This window comes from Labrus bergylta, chromosome 18 (genome assembly GCF_963930695.1).
Source record: "Labrus bergylta chromosome 18, fLabBer1.1, whole genome shotgun sequence".
NCBI lineage: Eukaryota > Metazoa > Chordata > Actinopteri > Labriformes > Labridae > Labrus > Labrus bergylta.
In genome coordinates this window covers 10,452,300-10,480,108 of record NC_089212.1, presented here as the reverse complement: position 1 = coordinate 10,480,108, position 27,809 = coordinate 10,452,300, and the positions used below count along the sequence as shown (strand labels likewise).

Here is a 27,809-nt window from a genome sequence, read left to right as displayed (position 1 = left end):
TGTTTGCTGTACATTGCAAAGCTTAATTAGCTAGAAGGGACCATTAGTAGGCTGTAACTGGACATACCAGTGCATGAACAACACTGCAATAAGTCGTGTACACACTACTCTGCTTGTTGCAGAAAATGAATGAGTTAATGCAAAGAATAAGCAAAAGGAGGTGATGCAATGTTGGGAAGAAAAGATGAGAACAAAGACCAGAACAAGACAATGCACAATTGCATGAAACAAAGAGCTGGACAAAGATACTCTGCTCTAATGTGGACTGTACTTCAGGATGTATAAGAGAGAGACAGAGTGCTAGAGGAAGCCCAGTGTTAGCCCAAAGGGTCTGGAGAGTGTCAGCAACAGGAAACATTGATTGATGGTGGGGGTGTATTAGAGCCGCCTCCTTTGCTGGCAATCCTACGGACCCGTCTGCTCCATTCACTCAGAAAACTGACCTTTCTGCTGAGAGCATGTCACACAGTCGCTATTTAAAAAGGCATTTACCTATACAACCAGCAGACCTGTGCCTCCAATAAAGAAACCCTAGGGACTCATTTAGCATACATTATGGGTAACGAAGTGAAGAGAAGCAGTACACTTACAACTTCCAGGATCTTCTCCTCCATCTCGTAAACACTGCAGTCCTGTTATAGAGAAGAAGTGAGGACAGATTAGGCTTCTGAGAAGTAAGGAACAGGGAAGAGGAAGAGGTTTTTCAATGACTAGAAACACAAAAAGTACCGGGGTTAGGTAAATAAGATATAATCAGCATTCCAGATATAGAACTGAGAAAAAAAAAGGAGAACAGCCACAAATAAACAGCTTTAGACTCAAATTACTTCTCTGCCTAAATTCTGGAGAAGCTGTAAGTGCATAATGTTCTGTGTGGTTCAGTAAACTGTACTGGAACATAAATGCCATACTGACATACATATAGTAACAATGTGCAGATGACATGGTGTGGAACAGTTGGGTTAAAAAATATAATGGTGTTCAGAAAGCCCTCATCCAAATAATGCGTTTGTTTTCTTGCACCACTGCTTCCCGCAGTTGAAAGTGGGTGGGCTTGTGGGAAGACACAGTAGCTGTGACCCTTGTTGTCTGGGGGATGAACCAATGATAGAATCTGCAAAGTCAGCCGGGAGACTGACCACCGTTCACTTCCAAGTCTCCCAACACAGCACTCATAGACTGCAGCTGGACTAAACACAGCTGAGGCAACAGCCTCCTGCAACAACTGTGTTGTTGGCGGTGAAAGGGCCACTGGTTAAGTGGGGGTGAGGGGTGGGGGTTCACTGTGCTTGTAGGGGGGCCCTGCTTGTTTATAGAATGGCTCTTTGCTCGTAATGCCCAAAGGCAACTCATTCATCAAAACACAGGTGAAATGCTTCTGTCAAAACTTAAGAGCACAGAAAATCTCCTCCTACATGTCTCTTATTTCATGAGCGTTCTCGCAGGCCACAAACCTTTGTCAGTGCTAAATAAAGAGGAAATAGTGTTTGGGTCCTCACAGTATTAGAGACATGCATAGGCATGTGCCATGTACAAAGCCAGCTCTGTTACTCTTTGTAAATCCATTGTGCAGACAGCCAATGGGGGTCGAGCAAGTTTTTCCATATTTCCATAGCTTGCACATTCCACTGGGCTAAAGGGGAGCGTGTGTTTTCAAATGCACTTTGCTTGACATAGTGTTGGTTTGTTTGCACAGACGAGATTTGCATGGCTGTCTACGGCCAGAGAGTGATGGCTTCACATCAAAGAAGAAGGGATCCTATGCTCGCTAAAATTATTTTGTTTCCATGCTTCAGAGCCTGTTTGACGGAGCTGGTTTGGTGAAGTCAGATACATGTGACTTTGCCACGTTTCCATTTTTTAGGGGGGGGGGGGGGATAACAAGCCAGTGTAAACAATAAGTAATAAAAACTTAATGGTTTCATTTGACTTTTATTTGTCCCAAAACTATGTTTCTTTACATTCATTCTTTCAGGTCAGTTGAGAATATATGGAGGCTTTTACAAAGAATTTGGCTATGCTTGCATAAACATGCAACTGCATATTTCTCTTAGAGAGTGTCACTTGTTTGGATGACTGCACAGTAAACAGAGCCAAGATGGGAGAGCTAAAAATACAAACTTTAATGTTTAGAGGTTGTGAAACTAAACAGTATCATTTCATGCTGCAGACATGGCTTGGCACATCTCAAATCAAGCTTTCAACGTTCATGGAACATTTCTCTTGTTTCATAGTTCCATCACATCATGTGAATAACACAAGAAATCAAAACGTAGCGCTGAGAGAAGTTGAGGGACAATTCCCTGGGTGTACTGATCCCTCACATTACAGACTTGATCCCACAAACTGTGTGGATCAGATGACTCTCTGTACGCTGCTCTCTGGGCTTTTGATCTGCCACCAGAGTGGATTTGCATGGTCGAGCAATGAAGTGGCAGAGAGAGAGAGAGGAGTGCTGGCACAGTGCAGAAACCTGGAGGGTAGCGGCCTTTACACCGGAGTGACATTAAGTCTTTGGACTAAAAAGTACGAGACATGTTCTTCTGACTCCCTGTTTTTCATGAGGTATTATTCACATGTGATGTATAAAACTGTTGAGTTCAGTGTTTTGCCTACATAATGGAATCTGTGTTTTATGTTGCTTAAAATGAAAATAAACCTGAAATCTCTCCCAACAACGCAGGAGTGTGACGCACAGAAAAAAAAGACATGGGGGGATCGATGAAAAATGCGTTTGTTGAAAGCGAATGACCTCCACGCTGAGGGGTCAGCCAAGATGGGTGATGCGTTCACAGTTTTATGGCTGTGGCCCTATTGTGTGTGTACACACAGGATTCATTCAGGCAGAACATATAAATTGTGTGATCTGAAAAGCCCTAATTCTTGGCTGAAGTTCACGAACAAGCTGGGCAAACCTCCGGCATCCTCCCCCATCATAAAACTAATCACTGTGGCGGACTGCTGTGCAACCTACTTTATTAACCAGTGGCTCTTACTCTGGCCTGCATGTTACAAAGAGAGTATCACAAAATCTTCTGCAAATTGAGTTACTTAAGTTATGAGATGAGTTGAAATAAGCATCGCATCCACCACTTTGAAGCTATTCTCTGCTCAAGTCATTAGAGGGAACAGAATGGCTGCAGCCTTAAAAGACTCTTTCAGCACCTTTTCAGGAGTTTTTTTTTTTTTCTACACCATAGCCTCTCCACTTCACATGGCAGTGTGGGAAATCTATACCCCCACTTCTGCTAGATGACCATGACCAAGACACCCACCAGTAAATCACCAGAGGCGCTGAAATCCCAGACACTGGTGGTGAAACAGGCACTCTGGGAAAGACATTTATTTTGATGCAATAACCTTTAAAAAAAAAAAAAGAAAGAAAAATGACACCTGCAGTCTCAGTGGCCACTTTCACTGGCAGTGTTAAATTAGTTACTTCCTATGTTCAAGTCAAACAATTTGAGGAGAACAAACGATAAAAGCTAACGCCTTTGATACTGCGCAAAAGGCAACTCACCAGCTGCCTCTGTTTTAAACGTTTAGAATCATTTACCATTGGTTGTATGAAACTGACAAAAGCAGACACCCTACTGTGTCCTGATGCAACGCAAGAGCAACTCTCCGTCAAAATACAATTTGGCAAAAACAGTGTACGGGTTCTCCATCTCTGTTTAACAGTCAAAGGTCTATCTGGCAGCCTCATGGACCTCCTCCTCATCCTTTGCATTAAACCTTAACGCAGGAAGTGTTTTCAGACCGTTTGGTGTCCTGCTGCGAGCATCTTAGAGAAGCAAAAACAGGAACCACATGGCTGAGGGAGTACAGCAGCATGCGGAATGTTGGCAGTCACCTTTAAGAGAGCACCAGCGGGTTTTATGAAACTGGAAACACAAAAAGCACTGTTTACCATTAAAGGTCCCCGCACGAAAGGGGGTCTCCTCATTAGGCTACATAAGGGGAAAAAAAAATAGCTCAAGAAAAACATCAGTATTTGCAATAATATGCTCAGACTGCTGGCTTCAGGGTTATGTCATGGCTGCCAGACCACATTTCCCATAACTCTCTCCTTCTGCACTTTATACTGAATGTCTGTGCCCCCAGGTTGGTTTGTACTCAGTGGAAAAAGCCATTGAATGTGTATGCATCTGTGTGCGTAGGTTTGCCAGAGGCTAGACACACGTGTGCTGTTGAGCTAACTAGCGTGCAGACCTGTTGAACTGTGGTGGTGAGCTCCAGGCACAGCTGAATGATCTTGTTCTTGGTGGCTGTGAAGTCACTGATCCCTGTAAGAGGTGTCCTGTGAGCAGACAAAGAAGGAAAGGGAGAAGATTAGAAGCAGCAATGGGCAACAGAGCAGCACAGTCACATACACACAGTGTACATGCACCCTGGAGGACTGCAGAACTCTGAAAAGATAACAATGTATATGATTCAAACAGAAACACTAGACAATGACCACATCATGAGGCTCAACTGTAAAATGTAATGTTATACGTAAGAGCTTGGCCATGGAAAACTTTAACCACATTTAGTTATATTTAAAATGTGTGGTATTCATTGGTAACCATTGTATTATCAGGGTTATAATTTAAAGCAGTATAAAAGTGGGATTGTTTAACGAGAGGTCCTTTAAAAATACTTTCCTTACCCCATTAACACATTTCAATAAACTGCAGCATTGTATATCTGTGGAAAAAATGTCATTGTCTCAAATAATGTCCACAGAGCATTGAGGCTGTCTTGAGGGCAGCACTGACTGAAGTGTGGTGGAGAGCAGTTACATTGAAAAGGATGCATCACCTTGATGATGTCCTGTATCATCAATCTTATCCATATCTTATTATTTTGTTCGGATATGACAGCAGAAGTTGAGAAAAACATAATAAATCAACCTTAGTATTTTTTTTTTTTTTAGTCTAACTATTGCGTTCAGACAGTCTGAGCAGAGGCCATCAGCTGGCATAATCCTAAATCAGATGATTATTTTCTTTTAAAAGAACATATAATGTATAATGTTCAGATTGAGTTAAATGACACACAGTATTAACAGAGAACCCTAAATGAAACCGTTGGCAAAAAAAACAGTTATTACTGTGAACTCTGAAGACATAATCTAACCAAAATTTTTATTTCAGGCCATACAATTTGAAAAGCTGTTTTATTTCTACCATCTCAACATAAAAACATTTAAATCATGATGTCATTTTAACAGCTTTAGCCAAGCCTGCAAAAAAACTGAAGCTTAATTTCAGAAAGCTAACACATAATCCAGACAACCTGCTTAACATGCCCTGCTTTGATGTTGTGATTTGGAGCAGGTCATTGGAAGAGCACGGTGGACTCTGTATGCAACCCAGATGACCTGCTTTTCTTGGCCAGGGGCATGGATACTGTATGTTCAAAACTATTCAACAATTCTGAGTGCACAGGTAAATGGTAGCGATGTTAATGTTGTTACCTGTCAAGCCAAGCCAGGAGGCTTTTTGCAGCACCAATCAGCTCCACCACAGACGTAAGGAAGTCGTTGGGGGGCTTTCGTGAGGTGCTGTCATCATATGCTGGGCTATTCCTGCGGTCGGATGTGGCCATGTGCAGACTGTTGGTGGCAGCTCTCATCCTCACAACAAGATTCTTCAAGTTGTCTGTCTCTACACCATAGTTCTGAAAAGAGAATTAAAACACCATTGTAACAAGATCAAATGAAGATGAAAAGCAAAAAACTTGAACCTCGCATCAAATCAAGCAACCCTACTGCATAGTCTAGACATGGAAGGCACTTTTATCAGAGTGGGGAGTGTCATTACCAGGAAAACAAGTTGATTCCTGCACAATAAGAGTCTGCAATAATTTCTTTGACAGATATGATTGAAGTGCACTTGTCTGTGAGGATGGCTGGTGCATGAAATTTCCCACCCGTCTCCATGTTTGTCCCAGCGTGTGCAGGAAGGGTGTGCATGCACGTGCCATCACCTGATTCTGATCAAGCGGAGCAAAGTCTGCATTCTTTAGCCTGGGTAGTTTCCTGCTTTTGCATTCCTCAGATTTATAGGTTATTGATGTGCACAAAGCAGTTGAGCATTGTGTCTCAAAAGGTCACTAAGTACAGCACAGACCAGCTGTGCACTTAACCACTGCAGGCTGCAGAGCAGCAACACAATGCATGTGTTTTTCCTTGGCTGGTAAAAATGAGTGTCTGAGACTGAGCATGACCACTTGACCAAGGGCTGTTTTTAACATCTGTGCAATGTTTTGATTGAATAATGTGTTGGTTGAGGGTAAACAGAAAAAGAGTAGCCTGGCTCCCTAGTAAATATCAGCTTACATGGTGTTGCATCGCTGCCAGTAGTGTTTATGCACGTGTGACGTACCAGTTGCTAAATATGCTTTGCAAGGAGTAAAACAGCACGTGTTTGGGACACTACGAAGGAAATCTGCAAGTGGTTAGTGTGCTTTTATTCCACTGCCTCTGTCCAACATGAGCTTAAGAAAAAAATGTATTTCACTTGTTTCAGTTCCCGTAGAAATAACCTGAAATATCTGAACTACTCCAACAGTAGCTCTAGGAAGCCGCACTCTTGGTGCACTTGACATGAAATGGATTGTTTATATACCTTTTATCATGTTTAAATACACAGAGGATATACAGAACAAAAATAAATGAACAATTTAATGGTTCCGCTTCTCCTTCAGTCATTCACACAGTGAAAGTGGAACTTGAAAGCAGTGTGAGCACTTTGCAGATCACACGTCTCGCCTGGCTTTTTCATTACCAGGCTAATCACACAGTCACAGCAGCTCTAACTGGCTCGCAGATGTCCAGAGAGCCTCTGTCCCACACTGCAGCTGAGCTAAAAGCCATGTCTGAGGCCAAAACCTGTGGTTCCAGTCAAATGCAATTTTTCATTCTCATAACAGCACTTGGAGCCAAATCTTCTTTCTTTCAGTGCCTTTTTATAGACATTCAGCTAATCTAGAATCAAGATGTGTAAACTCGAGCGGAGGCTCGTGAGGGGACTAAATTCTGCTATAAGCATCCTGGGGAGAAATAGAGAGCGGCTATCACAACAAAGCACTTCCTGTCCTCGCCACAGGCATTACATGGATCTAACTTGGCTAGAAAAGATACATATGCCTGTAGGGTAGACATAGGGTGTATGACTGTGTGTGTGACTGTGTGTGTGTGTGTGTGTGTGTGTGTGTGTGTGTCTCAGTCCCTTTAATGTGCCATCTGAGGTTAAGTTTAACAATATCTTGGGACAAATTCCTCCCTGGGCAATGCTAAAATACATTTTCAGCATCTCTTTGGCTCATTATGATGCCTGACGATCCATCATATTCTGTATGTTCTATAGCAGCTGCAAACAGCATGTGTGTGTGTGAGTGTACGTGTGTTAGTGTGCATGTTTGTGTGCTTGTGTGTATGTGAGTGTGAATATCATGTGGTGCTGATTTTTTGTGTGGGTCACTTGGGTCTTAGAAAAACCAGAGAAGAGTTGGGTTTCAACTCAACTTGGACTCTGCAGAAGACATCATGTCTGAGAGAAGTCCAATAAAATTAATTGAAATGTTCCCTCTTTGTCCCCAGACAGTATTTGGCTCTTGAAAGCTTTGGGTGAAGGAGAGGAATGAGTTTCCTACAGGGCTGTGGGGTTGTATGTCAGGCCATCATTCTTCCTGATCTAGCTCTGAAACCACAAAAGCTCAGGTCCATGAAATAAATATGGTACAATTATCAGGCAAAATCTTCAATGTACTGTATGTGCACAAGCTTTTGAAGCAAAGTGTCACAAAGAGAAATGTTTCTGCATCAACGTGAAGTGTCTAACCTAACAGTAAACAAAAAAGGTAGAAGAGTGGGGGGAGGGGGGGGGGAGAGTGTGAGAGCTTGTGGGGGTTCTGGGTCCTGGTGGCCTGTGTTCCTGTCGGTAGCAGTGACCTTGGCTCAGTCAAAGCTAATTGAAGGGGGGGGCCTCACTTCCTCCCACGGGGCCTGCGGAAGACCACAGTCTCATTCTTAATAAGAAAGCCCCTACCAGACAAGAAACATTTGGCTGGACTGCTTCAGACAGAGGAGAATGGTTGCTACCGTAAAAGCCGAGCACTCCTGGCCCTAAGTTACACAGAATAGAGAGGGAGGGCTGTGACTCAGATGTAGAGTCGATTGTCTCTAAACTGGAACCTTGATCACACACATATGAATGTGTGTGATCAGTTAATACTGATGGACACTTTGCAAAGCAGCCTCTGCCTCAGGGTGTGAATGTGTAGGTGTGGCCTGCAGTGTAAAAGCGCTTTGAGTAGTTAGAATACTAGAAAAGCGCTATACAAACTAAGTCCTTTTACCATTAACCATAAATACAATGTGCCAAATATGAATTTACTGACTATAGAGTCATACTATACTAGACTATGCAGGGCATACAAACACAGAGTATCACAGCCCGTTTTAGGGAAGAACAAAGTTCCCATGCAGGAAAAGGGGTTCACTTAAAACAACAGAACCATGCCGAGAAATCATTCTTGAGGCCAAATTTATGAAGCCGCTCAACAGGAAAACTACTCGAGATTTCACTGCCTTGATGTTGAGGTTCTGGGGTGAACAAAAATCTGGACCTGATTACTGTGGTGGTAAAAGAAAGGTTATGAACCACAGGATGTACAGTACGGTACATATCCCATGATGAGTAAATCTATCAAAACAAAAAAGGGCCAATACGTGCCAACTGCTTCAAGGTGTCAACTACCAGGTAGAGGACACACTGCTAAAAGATACATAAAACACTATCTACGCTTTATGCATATTTAGAAAAAATACTGAGTGAAAATCATGCAGGATACTTTTACGTCAGTGCATCATCAGATGGTCAGTGAAAACCCCCACCTTTAAGAAAAGATGGGAGATCATTCTCCCATCTCCCAGAATGTTGAACCTGAAAACATTCTGGTTCGACTTTTTTTTTTTAATCAAAGATGTCCCAGTATAGTTTTAAGGTTGAAGGTTGAAGCTCCCATTTAGACTCAAGATAATAATAGATTCATTGTGACCCCAAACATACAAAATGGGCCAGAAAATGAGATGTAATCTCAATTATGAGTGTTTTTGGCAGATCCAAAGCTAAGTTAATCATGTGTCTGCTTCACACTAGAAAAACATCTAAATAGTAGCTTTACTGTGCTGAGGTGGCAGATCACTTACAAATCAGAAGTGTTAGCCAAAAAATGTGTTAATCCAAACCCTTTTGAGCTACAGCCTCAATACATGATGCAGCCTCATGTAGGAGAAGATTACAAACGTAAATTACATCAGGACAAAAATAACCAAGCCATAAACGATTATTGTAAAGCACCTTTTAAGAGATGTATGAAGTCTGAAATGCTGACACTGATCGAAACGCAGGGACCACAAACTGGGCTTTTTATGGCACAGGAAGTGATAAAACTCCAAATAGATCCCATCTGCCTGAAAACCTGGTTCTCTTTCAGCTGGAGCATGGATGGTTTTCATTGCTCTTTCATGCTCACTAGCTGAAGGAAGAGACATTTTTGTTGGCAGATCATCTTGGAGCTGTGATGATGGACAGAGGGTCAGCTGGTTTGCTCCCAAAACTATGACTGAAACAGTACCAAGATGGCTAAGGGCAGTGGACAGATTCAATAACGGGAATGACCTGACATTTACAGCTTTTTGTAAGAGAATAGGGACTAACAACACAAATCTAGTTTGACCTTTTATGTATTTTGTGTATAAAGAATTTATAAGAAGGAGCTTTCCGCTTATCCATCAAACTATTTCTCGTTGCTATACGATAACCATCAGCTACCCCTTGTAATCTCAAACTATTTTAAACTGCCAAAACAAGCCCAAGGCCTCTCTGACTGATCTCTCCGGATTTCTGAGGGACATCGCTATTCCCTAATGTCCTAAGGCTTCATCATGTGCTGTGATGCCTCAAGCACCCTGATGGGCTGTTTAAGAAATGATCTTTTCTGCACTGTGAATGTGGACACTAGGAGCAAAAAGGGGGAGGGGGACAAAATGACCAAAAGAGAGCCTCTGCTTTGTAAATATGAATTTTTAAAGATGAGCCTGATTCCATATAACATGTATACATGTTACCGTATGAAGACATGCATCATAATAACCATGCAGCCAAGACCTACTGACCAGAGCACATAGTAGATCGACAGCCTCCAGCACCAGTTCTTGATGTCCAATCCTGGTGACGCCGAGCTCCTCCAGGTCTTGATGCGTGATCTTTAGTAGCTGCTCCCCGCTGATCTTCTCCCGCTCAAAGTTGCTCACATACTGCTGCAGGCTGTCATCCAATCCTGGACACACAAGAAGTAAAAAGCGGGGATTCATAAATTTAACATTGAAACACATAGCAATTTACGTTTATGGTATGAATGCAAAACCCCAATTACTGCCGAATTCAGATAAACGTCTTTATGTGTCACGTTTTGGTGAATCCTATTAGTGTGGGTGTGGGTGTTTTGTGTGTGTACAGTGCAGATAAAGAACAGGTGTGACTGCTATCTTTGCTAGACAAACACACCATAAACAGGGAAACGGTTGAGACCTTTAAGTCTGTTGGAAAGGTTAAACAACAGAGGGCTATTTTTGTGAGTTTGTGGCTAAGTGGGTGTAGACGGTTTTAGGAATGTCCCCTTACTACAATTCAAAACACAGAAAACAAATTTGATGGACCGTTACTCTACCGACTGCTTTGGTCTATAAAGTACATCAGCATGTAACTCACATAGGTATACTATTACTGTGTGCTTCTGTTATTCTACATGGATTGAAATACAGTACTTCTCCCCTTGCAATACACACAACGTGTCCCTCAGTTTCAAGTAGTGTTGATACACAACATAGAGAAGAACAAGCCTTTGTATGTGGGTGTTTGTGTGTGTCTCGCTATGGGTGTAGAAGGGAACGCCATCTTTTTCGCCATCAAAGAGCTCACAGAAACGGGGCAGCTGCAGATACGTGGCCCTGCGCCCTGTTTTTCTTTTTTTCTGAAAGACCTGTCTGCTGAAAGACACTCTCTCACTCTAACCATATCAGTGCCACACACACATATACACTCTCACACTAATGATATTCTTAACGATGAATTTCATGTCAAACATTCGAGTCAAAAAAGCTTTACTGTTTTTAGGCACATCGTGTAACTTAACCTCAGATAACTGCATATACAGTATTTAAAATGCAGGGCATGTACTTAGGAGTGAAGACCCACTGGGTGTGTGCTGTGCTCACTCAGTCCTTTTTGTGAATGGCACCTCATATCTTTATGGCTCTGTGATACTCAGGCTGTGCATGAGTATACATGGGGAAAATAACTTGATACTGTGTACGTGTGTATATCATGGTAGTTACTTTCTGACACAACTGGATAAGATAACATGTATCAGAGCATCATGTTACACAGAGCATACAAACTACACATACTGCCCGCACAAAAACACATGTTCTTTCAGTTAACGTGGAATTCTAACATTTTATTTTGTACGGTTTGAGCTCACTTTAATTAAGTCGAGTTTGCTGGTGGTGAAAACTGAAATAATGCAAAGTGTGAACAGGTTTCATTATAATGCTGCTAACCAGGGGTGGAAAAAAGTACGCAACTTTATTCCTTGGGTCAAAGTATAGATACTCCTGGTCGAATATTTCTGAAAGACTGTTGAACACAAAATAATAATCCCTCCATCCCCCCTCAAACCCCCACACAGGACTGCCTCAACGGACTGTGCAACATAACGCATCATTACACGTGCAATATATTTGATATCTTTTACAGTATTTTATACAACGTTTCTTTTATACCTATTTATGTTTGCACCTTTTATTTTTATGTAAATACTTGCTGCTGTTTTTATCCTGCACTATGATGAGCCAACTGCAACAAAATGTTGTTCTTAACTGCACTGTAGGGCACAATTTAAATGACAATAAAGAAAGTCTAAGTTGCTCAGTAAGACTTAAGCATTCGATCTACTTACAATTTATTTTTGTCTTAAACAACTTTTACAATGCATGAGTTCAGTCAATATGGCTGTACATTCTGCTACTTATGCTCATTTAGAAAACATTCTTTTTTTTAACTCACATGCTACAGATCTCAGATTTGTAGCTCCAAATCAATAGGAACAATAATAGGAACAATAACAAAAAAACCTGATGAGCAGGACAAATGTCAGCCAGGCAACTTCTCTATTCATGTTCTTATCTTTGTTCCTGATGCTTTACTTATCTGATGACCTACAGTATGTAATCATACTAATGCATTGCTTCCCAAACTTTTCAGCCTATGACCCCAAAAAACGACAGGGCCGGATACGGGGGGACCCCGACTGCCCCTGAAGGGGGTTGAAGCATAAAATTGTACACAAATGCAGTAATTGGCCTTTCCTGACACTGGTTTAAGAATACAACAGCCTAAAAACCACAAGATTGTTGTGTATAGTAATTTATTTATAAGAAAGGCTAGAAGCAGAATAAGAGTGATCTCTATGTTAAGACTGTAGCACTGACTGGATACAACATTTAATAATGCAGTGGTGATGTCTGTGTGTTTTTGTGCATCGTTATGTGTGAAGAGCGGCAGACACCTACATTGTTGCTGTTGTGCAAACTTATATTTTAAGGATCTCGAACACATCACTTTCCTTTCTGCATGAATCTCTCATGACCATGGCTTAATCTTTGATTGAACACATTTTATGTTATATTTTTACAATAATTGGTCAAATATACCATTTAAAACGATCACAATAACACAACACATTAAAATGTGCTCTATATGTGTGTCGCTCCTTGGCTCACCCTGCCATCAGAGGACCTTCAGGGCCATTAAAATTCCATCATAGCATCAAAGTTTACTTTATAATCCACTTTATAGAGAGCTCAAGTCATCTCCACTGAATCAAAAGGAAATTCTATCAGAACTTGTTAACCATTAGCCTTCACACAAGTCAGGTCCAGTTAGCCTGATTAGATTTTTCTCATTCCTCAGCATGCTAATTCCCAGGCATGGCTTCAGAGAATTTTAAGCTTAACCCTTGACTGGCCGACAGTCTGCCAAGAAATCCACTCCATGTTGTAAGACTTTGAGGGACTTATATGGCCTTTACCCAAAACAGAAAAAAACACAAGCCAACTACAAACAGCAGGCCGATCACTAAATACAATCAGATGAAAACAATGATAAAGAAGGAGGAAAGTTTCCCTTCCTGCTGGGTTAAAAAGGCATTTCCTGTGGAGTGGTGCCACTCTCCTCATCATCCAGAAGAAGAAAGGGCACAAGGGGAAACTTGTGGTTCCGTTACTAAACTTGCTTAAGCTTTTGTTGTGCTTTTTTTAGCTGAGGTCTTAAAAAAAACACATCATCTTCCAACCAAAGAAATGGTCTAAGTGGAAATGGTGAAATACTGAATGGACTGAATGGACTCCTGATCCTACAAGACACACTTAAGAGAGTTCAAAGGGTATTCTGATCTGCGTTGGCTTTAAACCAGAAAGTCGAGGGATTCGATCCCCAGCTCTGGCCCCAACATGACTGATGTGTCCTTGGGAAAGACACATAAATCCAAATTGTTCCTGCTGCTTCGTAGGCGATGTATGAATGGGATTAGTTACTTCTGATGGTCTCACTACATAGCAACCTCTGCCATCAGAGTGTGAACGAGTGTGAATGGGTGGGCTGGACCCAACTGTTGACACCTTTTGCACGAAAGGGGGGTGATCTTACAGTGTAGCTTATAAAACATTTATTAGGCCTCAATCAATGGCTGCTGGTGTGTGGGGGACTATCAATTTTCATTAAAGCTAGAGTAACCAGTAAAGGAGATAGGGTGTCAGGTTACTGTGAATTGAGCGAAAGGGGAGGCACAAGGGAGGACTGTGTGAATGCTTTTCAAAAGCTGTGCAGGATGAAACGCTTTGGAGTTTTACGGCCTCTGTGAACCACTTGGCAAACGTCCTCAAACCCAAGCTGCTGGTTGTTACGGTGTTGCTGTAGAAGCTCAGACACCCAGCACCAATGCCATACGTAATGTAACATGCAACCCACTTCTGGGTCTATACCCATCAGTTGGGAAACCACTGGTTTAAACAATGAAAACCTAATTCATAAATTCACATTATCCAATGTTTGTGTTCCTTATTAAAGTCAAAAAGAAAAAAAAAACGGTATTACGTACTCCCTTGAAGAAATTATCTCACATCTGAATCAAATTTTTTTAATTTGACCCTATGCCCTTCTTTTGTTCAAATTTTACAGAAAGCCATTCATACTCTTTGTACACAGTATGCCATTCAAACATCAATGCATTTTTGTAGGTAATGCAATAAAAAACTATCACATTAAATACAGATCAAAAACATTCTCTGCACTAGGAAGAAGCGGAGGGTATCTGAATGTAATCCGTCAAGGTCTCTGACCAACAAACAGACTGAACAGTAGGCACACAGTAAATGCCAGTTTGTATGTCACCTGCTGTTCCATGTGGGGTCTTACCACCCACCATCTCTTCCTCAGTACACACAGAATGTACGTAGAACAGGTTATCAACACAATGTTGTGAGTGTATTGATGCATGCTCATACACACGCTGGCATATTTTTGGACAGCTGGGAAAGCAAGAACCTCTGATACTCCAGTCTGGATGCAACAAGTGGAACTAGACCCAGTTGGAGGCCTAAGAGCTCTACAGCCTACTTAAAGGCTGTGTAAGCACACATTTTTGGCAACGTAAACAACAGAACCCTTCCGCTTGCAAATGGCTGAGCTATTCTTGTCATACTCAGCCCATCCTCATAGACGCGAAAAACAGCAGATTGTGTTTGATGTTGCCAAGCACAAGAGAGCTCAGGACCCGTTTTTGGTAGTGTGTTGAAAGGGTCATGGGAACAGCAAACACGTTTGAATATGACATCTTAAAAAAGTTCAGAAAAATGTTGATCAATTGTGACCAACAAAACTTTCAATGCAGCTTTTGGTTGCCAACTTTTTGTTCTCAGGGGTTTGATTACACCAGAAACGAGTGAACAGTCTTTCACCTCCTACAGAAAGAACGAAACAAGCTCCCTCCTCTTCACCTCCACCAACTTCCAACCCCTCCCTATGCTCCCAGTGGGAGATAAGCCACACTGTAACACACACATGAACAGGGACACACACACACAAGCATGCACAGACCACACAAACCAACATCCCCAGTGAGCTGGCCAGTGGGAAAGCTACTGGGTGTAGAATAGCAGAGCCACTGTAACTCTGCTGTCTTTATTCGTCAGGCAGGCCTCCGAACCTGCAGGGAACGGTCAGGAATTTGACTCATTGTTCTCCGTTGAGCAGCTCCATTGTGGGAATTCACAGCACATGGGCACAATGGTCTCTGGTCAGACCAGGCTGTGCCGTAATTAGAAAGAAAAAAAAAAGAAAAAGCTCCTCTCGGCTACTGCTAAGCTATCTTCTAATGCATGACTTCACAGGACAACAACAAAGACTGTATACACACACACACAAACTGGGCTGGCCCTTCCAATGGGAACTGGGGATTTGAGTAACACAATGGTGCTACATCTCTTTATTAAGCATGTAGTGTCCTCATCTGAGAACAGTTTACAATGTTACGGCTTTCTATGAATATCACTTGTGAAAAATGCTAGTGAGGTAATGATCTGTGTGCCATGATTCAGTATTGGATTTGAGATATCTTGAAACGTTTACAACTGTAAAAAGAAAAGGACTGGTAATACAGAGGAAAAGCTGTTTTTTTTTTTTTTTAGTCCTATGATTTTCGGACAGCTAAACTGGCTCTGACCCTGTGCAACCCATGCATGTATCCTAATCTTAAATACAGATAACTACAAAATGGCACTTATATGTCCCACGAGGACTTGCTTAAGTGAGAAAAAGCAGCTGAGGCTATTCTGACCACATACAGACAAAAGCATCTCTGTCTCTTAAGGGGTGATGGATGATGACTGATGACGGCAGATAGGTCAAAGTTCACAGGGCTGTCATTGGTTGAGGCACATCAGCAACTAGTGCTAGCCCCTGGGCTCAGTTAATCCTCACCTCAGCAGCTTTCCATCCCAAACACAACGTCAGATTTTAAAGTTTGAGCTCAGGCGGGTCGGATCGCTTGGTTAATATTGACTGGAGAAAGGTGAGAGGTTGCTTCTGGAGGCGTTGCAGGAGGTTGAGAGAAGTGTTTGGGCTGTCGCATGGCCTGATACATGATGACTTTTGGCTACAAGCAGATCAGAGGATTGAGGAATAACAAGATGGAGCAAGAACAGACACCAGAAACAGATGAAGCAGACTGCTGCGGGCGCATTAGTGAGTCTTGAGATGGAGGTGTGGAGTAAACAGCATTTTAAAACGACAATTTCTCAAGACAGAAACGTGGATCATAATCTACAACCACTTTCTCTGTAGTTCAGTTCGACAAAAGAAACAGTCCTTCCTCATCGTCTGTGTCTTTTGAAATTGTTCCGCCTTCAAATTAAGGCTTCTCGGCTAGCTTGAGTTAGCCCAACAAATGCCAATAGAACACACAGCTCATATCCTGTAAGCCAGAGACATGCTCAATCCGAAATAGTTACAGATACCGAACTGCATAAACATGTTCCTAGAGTATTCAGTCTCTTATATTTACAACTGCTGGTAGTACATGCAGATGTTTGATTTATTCAGTGGTATATCAGAAGAGGAATAATCAAGAGTAGGTTTGTAAAGCTGCTTGTGTAAGGCAATTGATGTTTTCATTCATGCACAAAACTGCTGACTTTCATTCGAGCCCCCTAAAGTAAAACTTCCGTGTGAAGTCTGGCTGAGTCGATGTATGAAAGTCCATCCTGGATTTCGGCACGGCTTTTTATGTCATGTCTTGCCTCCTGAGCTCCTCTTCCCCCTCCAGTCTGACAGGGGAAACTACTGTTTCCGATATATGTGAATAAACAAATCGGGAAGATTTCAGGGATAATTTTGAAAATTTCAATGACATTTTCTAGAAATTGTCAGGAGTGCATGTGTGAAAAGCAGCTTATCATTCCTGCAAAAGACCTGAGACGGTATCAGGAACAGTATGCGCAGGTAAGTGTAGCTGCATGGCTCTTGAGTGTTTGACAGGGACAGGGGTTGTGACTAGAGCAACCCTCTCAGGCCAACACAAACACTCATAGCTCTCCAGCCACTGGGCCGCCCAGCCACGCTGCAGCTTGTTACCACTAGCATAAACACCCACTAAAGAAAGGACAAGGGCCACAAAAGTCTAAGTCTCCACTCCTCCTTCACTTCTCTGCTCTGTATTCTCTGCTATTTCACCCACCACAATCTTTGTCTTTTTCTGGCCCCTCCAGGTCATATTGTTGTGGATCCGCCTGTTGTCAAGTTTTCCAGGATAGTCACAGTCTTGAAACTGCACAATGCTATAGAGTGGGAGTTCTGGGATGGGAATTGTCTTTGTTCTTCCCAGTTTAAATCAAATAACTACAGAAAAGAAGAAGAAAAGCAAGGGCCAAAACTCTGTGTGGCCCAGGAGTCAGATGGGATGTTGCTCAACAGACTCTGGTGTTTGTGTATCAACAGGATTTCTAAAATACTCACTTTGTTACAATGTATACATTATTTCCACAGGAGAACTATAATTTAAGACTGTTGTTCTTTGCAAAGACAAAGAGATAGAGGGAGAGAGGCTAAAAGCTTGGGAACAAAGGGCACTGACAGAAAAATACAAGGAGAGACAAAGAAGAAAATTACCACTTTTGAGAAGTGAAGTTCCCTTCTTAGCCCCAGCCCCTAGTTCAAAGTCAAAACCACTGAGACATAAACAGGCTATAGAAGGCACAGGGAATTCTGTTTACTGCCCTTACCCATCCACTTGTACGTCGTATGATCAGGGTGGCCCAGCGTACTGATTACAGAGCAGTTTACTAGCAACATAATAGTTGCCTATGGAAACCACAATAAAGATGAACAAGGTTTTGGGAGGAAACGAGCCCCACTCATTTAGTGCCGTGGGAAAAGTGTGCTCTTATAGAAACTTTGCATGTGACCATAGTTTTCTTGCAGAGATGAAACTTATCTTTGCATATGCTACAATGTTGAATTATAATGAGTTTCTTGTCTTTGATAACTGTATGGTTGAGTGTAGTACTTGCTCCTATGTGGATTACCATGAGCATCTCCAAGAGCCAGCTAGATTAAATCTACAGCAACACCTCGTAAATCAAGTCACTGCGTAGCCAAGCAGATGATTTCCCGATCACATCCAACAGCAGGTCCTGGCAGGGCCAATTCCCTAGCTTGGTTTCCAATATACAAATCTGAGCTTGTTGCCTGATTTCTTCCAAGGCTAAAGCCAGCAAGAGCACTTCGTTGTGGTAGCGCTAAGTGCAACTGGTGTTAACCCCCTCTTCACAATGAAGAGCTGAAGCAACGACTGACTCTGTAAATAAAAGGGAGGTTTCTATGGTGACGGGAAATAGGGAAAGGTTGGGGGATGATTGGGGTTAGAGGCAGTTGGAGGAGGGTGAATTAGGGAGAGAAAGAGGAGACGGTGACTGTCAAAATCCAAGGATTTACAAGTGGCTTGTGTTGAGGGTCAGAAGAGGAGGACACAAGTCAAAATGAACATCATCTATCTCTTTATAGAAGAAGAACAAACCACAAAAATGCACATGTTCCCAACAAGATCCATAGTCAATAAAAAAACATAGATCATTAGCTGTCCCTTAAAATTCCCAATGACTAAATTCTTGTAATACGACAGTAAGGAGAGAAAATGAAAAACACTTGGATTCATTATGTAGTAGAAGACATCACTAGGCAGCCTACAGGCCTTGGGCAACTGATACCGTTCGCCCTGCAGAGATGGGTGCGGATAGTTGAGGTTGAGTCAGTTTCAATGAAAGGCAGTGTGTCACCTGCAGGCCATGACATGGGACATATATGACGCACTTATTGAGACACACATTCACACGCGACATGTTGTTGTGCCGTTACTTTACCGACTCTCTGTGTTGGTGTTTAAGGATGAGTCCCTCTCGTTTTATCTTAATGCTCCAAACCAGTGACAGATGCATCGTGAACACACAAAGAACACAAGGAAAGTCTCCTCACATCTGCAGGTGATATTTGTTCATCCTCCTGCAGGCACCTGTTAGCTGGCTCTCCCTGATCAACGGTGCATATCGTAAAAGGGACAGTCATGATCCTATAAATAATGAATGCGCTGTTCTCTGGAAAGTGAGCCACATACAAACAGAGATGAAGAGCACGTGAGAGGATTTTCCCAGGTGGTTGTACTAATGGGAACAAAAGGAAGGATCAACAGAATCTCCCATGATTGTTTCTCTGGTCTGGAATATCCTCAAACAGGAGGTACCACTCCCTGCTTCAACAAATTGAAACCCTGGGTTTGCTCTAATATCCTTTGTTGACACCTACTGAATCAAGTTCAATGGAACACATTTGTTTTGTCAACTTTCTGGTGCTTTAAGCCCTGAGTTGAGACTCAAGATTTGGTAAGAGAAAAAATCTTCGATCCAGCATCGACAACAAACCTAGACAATTTTTAGTTTCAGTAGTTTCAGAGATTGCAAACCGATTCCAAAATGACAAAGCAGGTCAGGCTGGATCTTTCATGCTTGGCCTGTAACCTGCACCTCAGGAGTAACCTGCAATGTATGTTACTGTTGGGAGAGAATAGGAATGAAAGCAATAAATTGGATTGTTCTTCTCATGTATGGCCCCGTGGTTGGGATTTCCAGGTGAAGATAAATAAGAGAAATAGATACGTCAGTAAGGCCCAGTTTACATGACCTTACTGCTCTGAGCTTGTGGGATCTTAACTAGACATTCAGGAAAAAAAAAAGAAAAAAACAAATCATGTGATTGTGAGAGTTGTGTCCTTGTATCAGTATTATGAACTTTCCATAATAGATTCGTTTGCAGTTTTGTGTTCTGTAGAGCGGCATGGAAAATTACAGATGAAAATAACCACAAAGAAAGGGTTGGAACTTCCCTTTACTTATACAGGTGTCCTTTAGTTTCCTGGTACTACACTTTTCACCCCATCTATCCATTCAGGGTTCACAGAGCCATGCTGATAGCATCTCAGGGTTCATCAATGCACCACCAATGCTGTGCAAACAAAGGCTAACACATGACAGCTGCCTTGTCTTTCAGCACTCTCTAATGGAACAAGACAACAAGAGTGTTGACTGACTCAGGCACGTCACAGCAAGTCAAAACAAGAACATTTGCATTGAGGCAGGCCTACATACAGTAACATGGATTCCGAATGTGTTAGCTTAATAATGCTATCCTGCAAATCTAAATGGATTGGACAGGGGAAAAAAGGGGAGGTCAGGATACTCTCTTAAAATTGAACTTGAGTCTGCGTTTCCTATGGGGACAGTCATTGCAAACTGTGTGAATAACTTGAAAGGAATTCAGTCACTCAGTGTGGAGGACTGGGAAAATCTGGACTAGTCTGAACATGAACAAGCTCTGATCTGGCATCTGCCCAAGTTCCTGCTTAAAAAAAAAAAAAAAGTGGGTGACAGTACAACTAAAGATCCCTTCATAATCATAATGACATTACACTACATTGAAGTATAAGCTGGTGGCAGGATTAAACAGCTTTGTATGTATATGGTCATTGAGGTGACCATATCCACACAGTTAGGCGTTTTAGATCTGTTAAAAGAAACTGCTGGCTCCAAATTCCACAAAGGACATGTGTGACCTGTTTTTACTGCCCATTCCCAGAGGTGCTTGAGTTTGATAGGGGAAAAAACAGTTGACTGCATTCTTGTCATGTTCTGGGGTTATCTGAGCATTAATGTGTTAGCAGTGCTTAGATAGCAATGCCAACCGAGCCATTGACTATTTTATTTCTCCCCTCCACCAGTAAGAATCCTCACACGCTCTGGCGTGGTAGCGATTTGAGACGTTAATATATTGGTAAGACTCGAATTGCATGACTGCAAGTGTGAGCCTTCAGGCTCAATAAAGCAGTGAGAGTAGCTAAGGACACGCACTTGACATCCCTGCACGAGAGGTCAGTCAGCATGTGATCCAAGTTGGCTGCTGTAGCCGCTGTACCACCTAAGGTCTGAGTTTTTATTCGCATGGCTTAAGCATAGCACCTTAGAGGCCAAGTCTCTTTGGGAGCGGAGCCAAATAGCTTGCAGATCCTGCTAAGCTGAGATCATCTGGGAGATTTGCAATGTACATTTTAGATTTGAATGAAAAGCAAACTGGTCTAATGCAGGCTGGCAGGCATATGAGGGGACACTCTCCTCTCATGGCACTAAGAGATGAACCGTTGGATATTCATGCAAATGCAAACTGATTTTGGATTACTGATTAAAATCCTCCCCCCTGTAAAGCTATGAACACAAAACAGATTATTAGCTGGAACTAGCAACACACTGTATCAAAGCTGAAGCCCTGTCTCGCAGCCTGAAATGAGGGACAGCTTTCAAGCGCAACGTGAAGACCTTTACATTTATCAAAACACAGAATCTAGCTTTGTCTTTGTCTCCTCATCATCATTTTAAAACAGTCACATTAACTATTGATTATTTCTCCAGAAGTCTCCATATGGTACGGCTCCTGAGGCTATAAGACTTGGACACCAGGCCGTGTGAGAAACAGGCCATGGAGGGGCCGACAGGAACAACACCACGCCAATCCCTTTCAGTCACCTCTCCCCAGAGGGAATCCTCTTACAGCACTTCCCCTGAACTCTAGAGGTCCTTTTCTATGGAAAGGTAAAATGGTTATCTGTTTAATCAACTGAACACAAAGGGTTGCTTTTAAAAGCTAAATAACTGGAAACTGGTAAATGGCAAAAACAGGAGTTTTCACTCTAAGGGAGGACAAAGAAAGAATTGAATAACGATTCCAATTTGTTACTTCCCTGCACATGAGGCCACTAGATAGGGTAAACAGATTTTCGCTGTTCCTAAAGATTGTATTTGGATTCATTTAACACCTGTCCTCTCTGATGCATATCCACACAGTCTACAATCGTAGGTTAGCTGAAGTGGATTAATCAGGCCTGTGGTATCAATCCAAACATAGAACTCCACTAGTTCCGATTGAGCAACACTTAGCATAGGCGTTGGATGCCTTAATAAGGGTCTGCACGTCTGTTCACACTCCAGTTAAGGAAGTCTCTGTTTTAGCCTGATAAGGATCATGGACCATCATTGCCCACACATAAAAGCACATTAAGCACAGGTGTGACACTTCTCTGACGCGCTAATTATCATCTTGACACTTTGGTGCAACCTGAGAACGAGGATGAAGTCTCACACACATTTATTGCAATTCTTAAGTTTCCATCTAAACAGCTGTAGGATAAAGTGTTTGACCTATATCTGACCGTTCATATCAGATATGTTGTTATGGGAAATGGTCACACTTAAGCACACATGTGCTCCTGTAGCTCCATAGCATCACAGATAAGCTAATTAGAGGCATTCTATGAATAGATGTGTGCCAAACTGGCCTTTTTGTCAATAAGGGGTATGAGATTAATGAAAGTCCCTACATAAGTATAACTCTTGCTCAAAATAACTCCCATCATCAAAAATACAAACACCAAATATATGTCCGTATTAGGAACTTTGAAATATGATGAGCCAGTATTCAAGTTTAGAAAGTTGCTGCTGGAGGACAGGCGGTGTGTCAGGAACTGCAGTCCGGATTTGTAAAAGAAATGAGGAAAAAAAAAGGCACCAAGTAAGACAGTAGCAGTGCAGGTTTGCATGTCTGGGATGTCTTGTTTAAACCTGGCAGTAGGATGGACAATAAGCGAAAGAAAATGTATTTGGTAAATGAGAAACTACTCAGCTGAGTAAGAGAGAAAAACATTCTTAGATAGTGCAACCCCCTTCTCAGCTGAAGCACTGCCCATGTGGATTCAGGACCACATTTGGCAAATGACTTCATTCTTTGACTTTGCTAACATGTGGGTCACTAATTAACATCACTGGATAGAGGTCCTCAAATATACCCTTAATTAAATTGTGTAATCAAATTACTTGCAGAACAGTGACATCTGTACTGTCATTAGAAGAGCGCATGTGTCCCCCAGGTTAAGTAGTCCCGCACGTGACATATGGAATACTAATCGCATGAACACTGGTCCAGCTGGAAGATCAGAGTTTGTGGTGAAGGAAATATGCCTCAGGGTATCTTTAGTCCCCACACAAAAAAAAACAGTGTTTAAATTGAAAGAACCAAATGCCCTTTCCCTGGCAATAAACATCCACCAACCACTGTTTGATCTCCTTGAACAATGGATGCAAGTCATTAACAACTGCCTCAATACACAAAAACAGTCCCTGTGCTTCTGAGGACAACAACCTGAGCCAAATGAGGTCGCAGGCCTTGGGGTGCTTTCTGGGAGTTTAATTTCACTTTTGTCATGCAGGCGCAGCAACTCTGGAAACAACCGTGTTTGTCACTGGTGTAAACAGGTCAACATTAGGCCATGACCCTGCTCCTGGCATGGGTTCTACTTTGCTTTGATGCTGCTTGTCGTTGGTATGAAAGGATTAAACAGGTGGTTCTTCAGCCATCAGTGAGTACATTGTTGCTGTTGACTGTGTATGAAGACAGCACAATGTGTTTTCTTTGTCATAGACACTGATAAGAAATTCAGCCCGTTCTTGGCAATGTACTGGTACTCTGTTGTAGTTAAACACAAACATGTTAGACCTGAGAGTGAAACGTTTACCGAATACAGAACATTTCCTCTGTTAAGGACAAATATATTATATTTAGGTTGACTTGCACACATTGGGTTTACCTCAAGATATTACACATTAAAACATTCATTAAGACTTAACCAACTCAGTATTTGGAAGTTGGACCAACCTGTGGAAGTCAGGAACATGTGAAATGGTTTGCAAAGATGACACCAAGCAACGCTGTAGTTTGCATTTTAAGTTAAGAGCTCTATTTGTGTTGTGGCTCTTGCTGCTGAAAGGCAGAACAAACTTCTTGCAAATTATTGGTAGTTTATTATTCCCCTGTGAAACGCCTCTGACCAAAGCAAATGACTAGTTAGCCTTGCAAAACCACAATAAAAGGAAAGTTACCTTCAGTAGATTACTTTAAAAGGCTGCGTCACCTGTTTTCGCAGTCTCCACTTTTAAAGTTAAAATACATCGTAATGTTGTCCAGCAACAAATAGATGACATGTTGTTGATGTCACCCCTTGCTCATGACCTGGGTTTGTATGTGTAAAGGGATTTATGAAATATCCTTTTGACTGGCCCGTTGTCATTTCAGTTAGTCAGTTCACCTCTACAGTGTTTGTAAGGTCTGCAAATCCATTGGTTAAAACCTACAGAGACAACTGCTGAGTCAGATTTGAACAAGACTGACAGCAACGGGGGCCTGTGTAGACAACTAATCCTCTATGCATGCGTGCCCTGGCTGAGCCCTTTTCACTGGACACACTGAAACTAACCCCTCCACAATCCCCCTATAGCTCCCCGCTATGAATGAGCACTGGCGGGCATGCCTCAATCAGCAGATATGGCACTACATCACTGTTATGGAGCCAAATATTTTCAAAAGCAGCTTGACCCCAGACACTAACTGTGGGAGGAAGTCACCTACATTAAGCTTGGGGAAGTTTTCCAAATCTTCCTGACAGTAATGATAAACAACTTTGTCTCTTTGCCGGCCACGTACACAACCCATAACTCTTTAAGCCGTACAATACACACACACACACACACACTTTAGTTTTTTAAGTGTTGGAAACGACAAACACTCTAAAAATGTCCAGCCATACTTCACATACCATTTGGTGTCCCTCACTGGAAATACCAATGCTGTGACTGATTCAGAGATAGCAAATGATGGCATTACCATAGTGAGCATTCCTGTCAGGGTCTGAAACTTGGTATTGCTTTTATGGGTGTCAGAAACTACAAAGCACAAAAACACCAGGCTGCAAAAATGATTGATGGGATTCATTCCTGTAGAAGAAAAAAAAAACCACGGCAGTGAATGTAAACTTGCAGTTTACATGATAATGAGTAGACTACTGGTTACACATCAGTGTTACTTAATTAAAGTGAAGCCTACTTATGAGTCAGTGATCTTTTTTTTTTTTTTTTTTTTAATTGTTCACTGTTGTTCCTCACCTGTTCGGTTACACAACGAAACTGGTTTTAGGTAAAGACCCAGGGGGAACACGACATAGGAAAGTGTTTCGTGACTTCGTGTTTTTTTTTTCCACATATTAAATGTTAGACGAGTCTACAACACTTCGTCACCCACGCCACAGTGCTGAAGTCATCTTATAGCTGTCACCCAGAGCGAAAAGTTCAATAATTCAAAAAGGTTATCCGTAAAGCAGGCGTATCAAATATAGCTCAACTTCTAACATCTGTTAAGTGAGAGTAAAAGACATACAGTCCTATTGTTATGTGAGTCGCTTGAGGTATGTTGACACACAGGAGCAGTTTCTATGAAACCAACCCGAGATAACTGAGGAGCGAATCGGAGTTCAGACACAAAAAACTTTTAAGGAGAAGCAATGTCGTTAATTGACTATTGTTTCTGTCAACAACAACAAAAAAAAAAGGAAATTAACGCAACACACAAAGTGCTCCCTTACCTTTCATCCAGTCTAAAACTTGCTTTGGCGTCCACTTCGTTATCGGCTCCATGACTTCTTTAACGACACGGTTAAAAAATGTGCCAAAGTTTGGAGACGAGGTTCTATGATTTTAAAAAAACAAGAAGTTTGCGGTCACATTCTTCGCAACAGGTCGGTGAAATTCGTCTGTTTGTGTTCACCCACTACACGACTCTCTCTACACGCGTGACTGGAGAGGCAGGACTGAAATACCCCCACAGGTCCTCCCCGCCCGGCCTGGGATCAATGCTGCGTTCAAGATCTAATGAGAAGTCCGGTGAAACTGAAATGTCGGTGCTTAGAAATAAGACTTTAAAAAAAAAAAACCTAGAATAACTTGCTAATTTCAGACCCAGGTACATTTTTCCTATAAGAGTTACTATTTATATTCCATTAATTATACATTTTATATATATTGTTTTTATTTCATTCTGTTTAATTTGAATCCTTATTTAGCGACATATAACAAAAGGGAAATCCTAAAGAGTAAGTTCACAATGGCGTCCCCAACATATCTTTTTCTTATCTATTTTCGTTTGTTTGAACCTGCAGGATTGCTTTTTAATTCAGAAAAACACCCTCAAACGTAATTTTGTATAAACTATGCAGTTTTAGATAGTGACATGGAATATTACAGAGTGTACGTGAATGTAGCGCATGATGTGTTTTCACCGCCCTCTTTTAAAATTGAAGGCATGTCATCTGTATGAAAATGATAACTTAACAAGGACACGGATAACAATCTCAATCCGTCCATTTAATGAGTTGTTGTGGTGTCTGTTCGTATACATATTTTTGTAAAAATTTAACATGTTATTTTTTCATGAAAATGGGTCATGGCAAACTGATCCTTTCTGAATGACATGACATAACGTATTAATTATGATAAGCTGACTTTGTTAAACAAGTATTCAATGAATCAAGAGACAATATTTGTCAGAAAAAAACCCCATCTCAATCAGAAGGGACTTTTTCCTCATTATTAAAACTGAATGTGACTCACTACTGCTCTCTGTTGGTCTCTTGCTTCTTTACAAGCTATGCCGAGCAGTCTGCCCTACATACATGCTCACAACAGTGCTTCACATTGTATGCGTCACTCATTTTAAAAACATTACCAATTGTAATGATGTAATGTTATAAGATATAGAAACGGAGCAGTGAGAGCTGCTTATTGTGTGGTAGAACGGTACTAAAGATAAGCACCAGCTTGATCTGTCTGTATGTAAGTAGTTTTATGGTTTCTGACATTAGATTACCTTTTCTATCTTATTATTTCCAAACAATCTGAAACACACCTTGCATGGGAAAGTCCCGAACTTACCAATTACTGCACAGCTGGAAGGTGTTGTGCACTGCACTGTAATCAGCTACATATTAAAGCTGTGCTGTCATTAAAGTTCGGCACGCATCAGTGTATTGTCAGACAAAACATACTGGAAGCCTAAATAGAGTTGCTAATTTGCTCAACTTTTCCTGCCATAACATGCTAATATTAATTATCAAAGGACTGAAACAAGACAGGAAATTCTTGAAAAAAGATCAAACCTCTGCAAAGGAAGTTTAAAAACAAGATGCAATATTTTTTAGACCATAAAAATGCAACAAATTCAAGTTCATTTTTAAATCACAGAAAGCTAATGTTTAAATGAAGGAAGTGTTCAGAAATCAATGTTTGGTGGAATAAGCCTAATTTTTAATGGCAGCTTAAATGGGTTTTGGTATGCTCTTAACCACTCTTTCACATTGATGTTGGGTGACATTATGCTACTCCCAGCACACAAGTTCAAGAAGCTTGGCTTTGTTTAATGGCTTGTCAGATGATCGCCACATTAATTCCCTTAGTAAGTACACTGAGTTGGTGCCTGTGTTGAAACTCAACAGACACTGGAATAGAATGGCTGCCATGCATGTTTAGAGATGCTGACTTTAGGACATTTTTGAGTTGTCTCTCTGTCTTTGTGAAGCTGTAATCTGAATTGTTGTTAGATATTTTCTTTACACACTCAACTAATTATGGTGATGAATAACAAAAAAATGAAATGAAATGAACACCAAGCTGACAAAAACAACCCGTTTACAAATTAATCAATGCCAGAAACACAGATTTCAAG

At 41.5% G+C, this 27,809-nt stretch overlaps 1 protein-coding gene across 1 annotated transcript in view; it reads right to left on the bottom strand.

The window, feature by feature from the left end:
- The window catches only part of LOC109992423 (connector enhancer of kinase suppressor of ras 3), a 46,681-nt gene extending 20,789 nt beyond the window's left edge, over nucleotides 1–25,892 (bottom strand). The window contains exons 1-5 of the mRNA XM_065966258.1: nucleotides 25,675–25,892; nucleotides 10,169–10,332; nucleotides 5,462–5,664; nucleotides 4,213–4,300; nucleotides 591–632 (exon numbers count right to left, since the gene is read on the bottom strand). Of these exons, the coding sequence (XP_065822330.1) occupies nucleotides 591–632; nucleotides 4,213–4,300; nucleotides 5,462–5,664; nucleotides 10,169–10,332; nucleotides 25,675–25,726 (549 nt within the window). The 5' untranslated portion in view covers nucleotides 25,727–25,892. The remainder of the gene's footprint in view (nucleotides 1–590; nucleotides 633–4,212; nucleotides 4,301–5,461; nucleotides 5,665–10,168; nucleotides 10,333–25,674) is intronic.
- Between the last annotated feature and the right edge of the window lie 1,917 nt (nucleotides 25,893–27,809).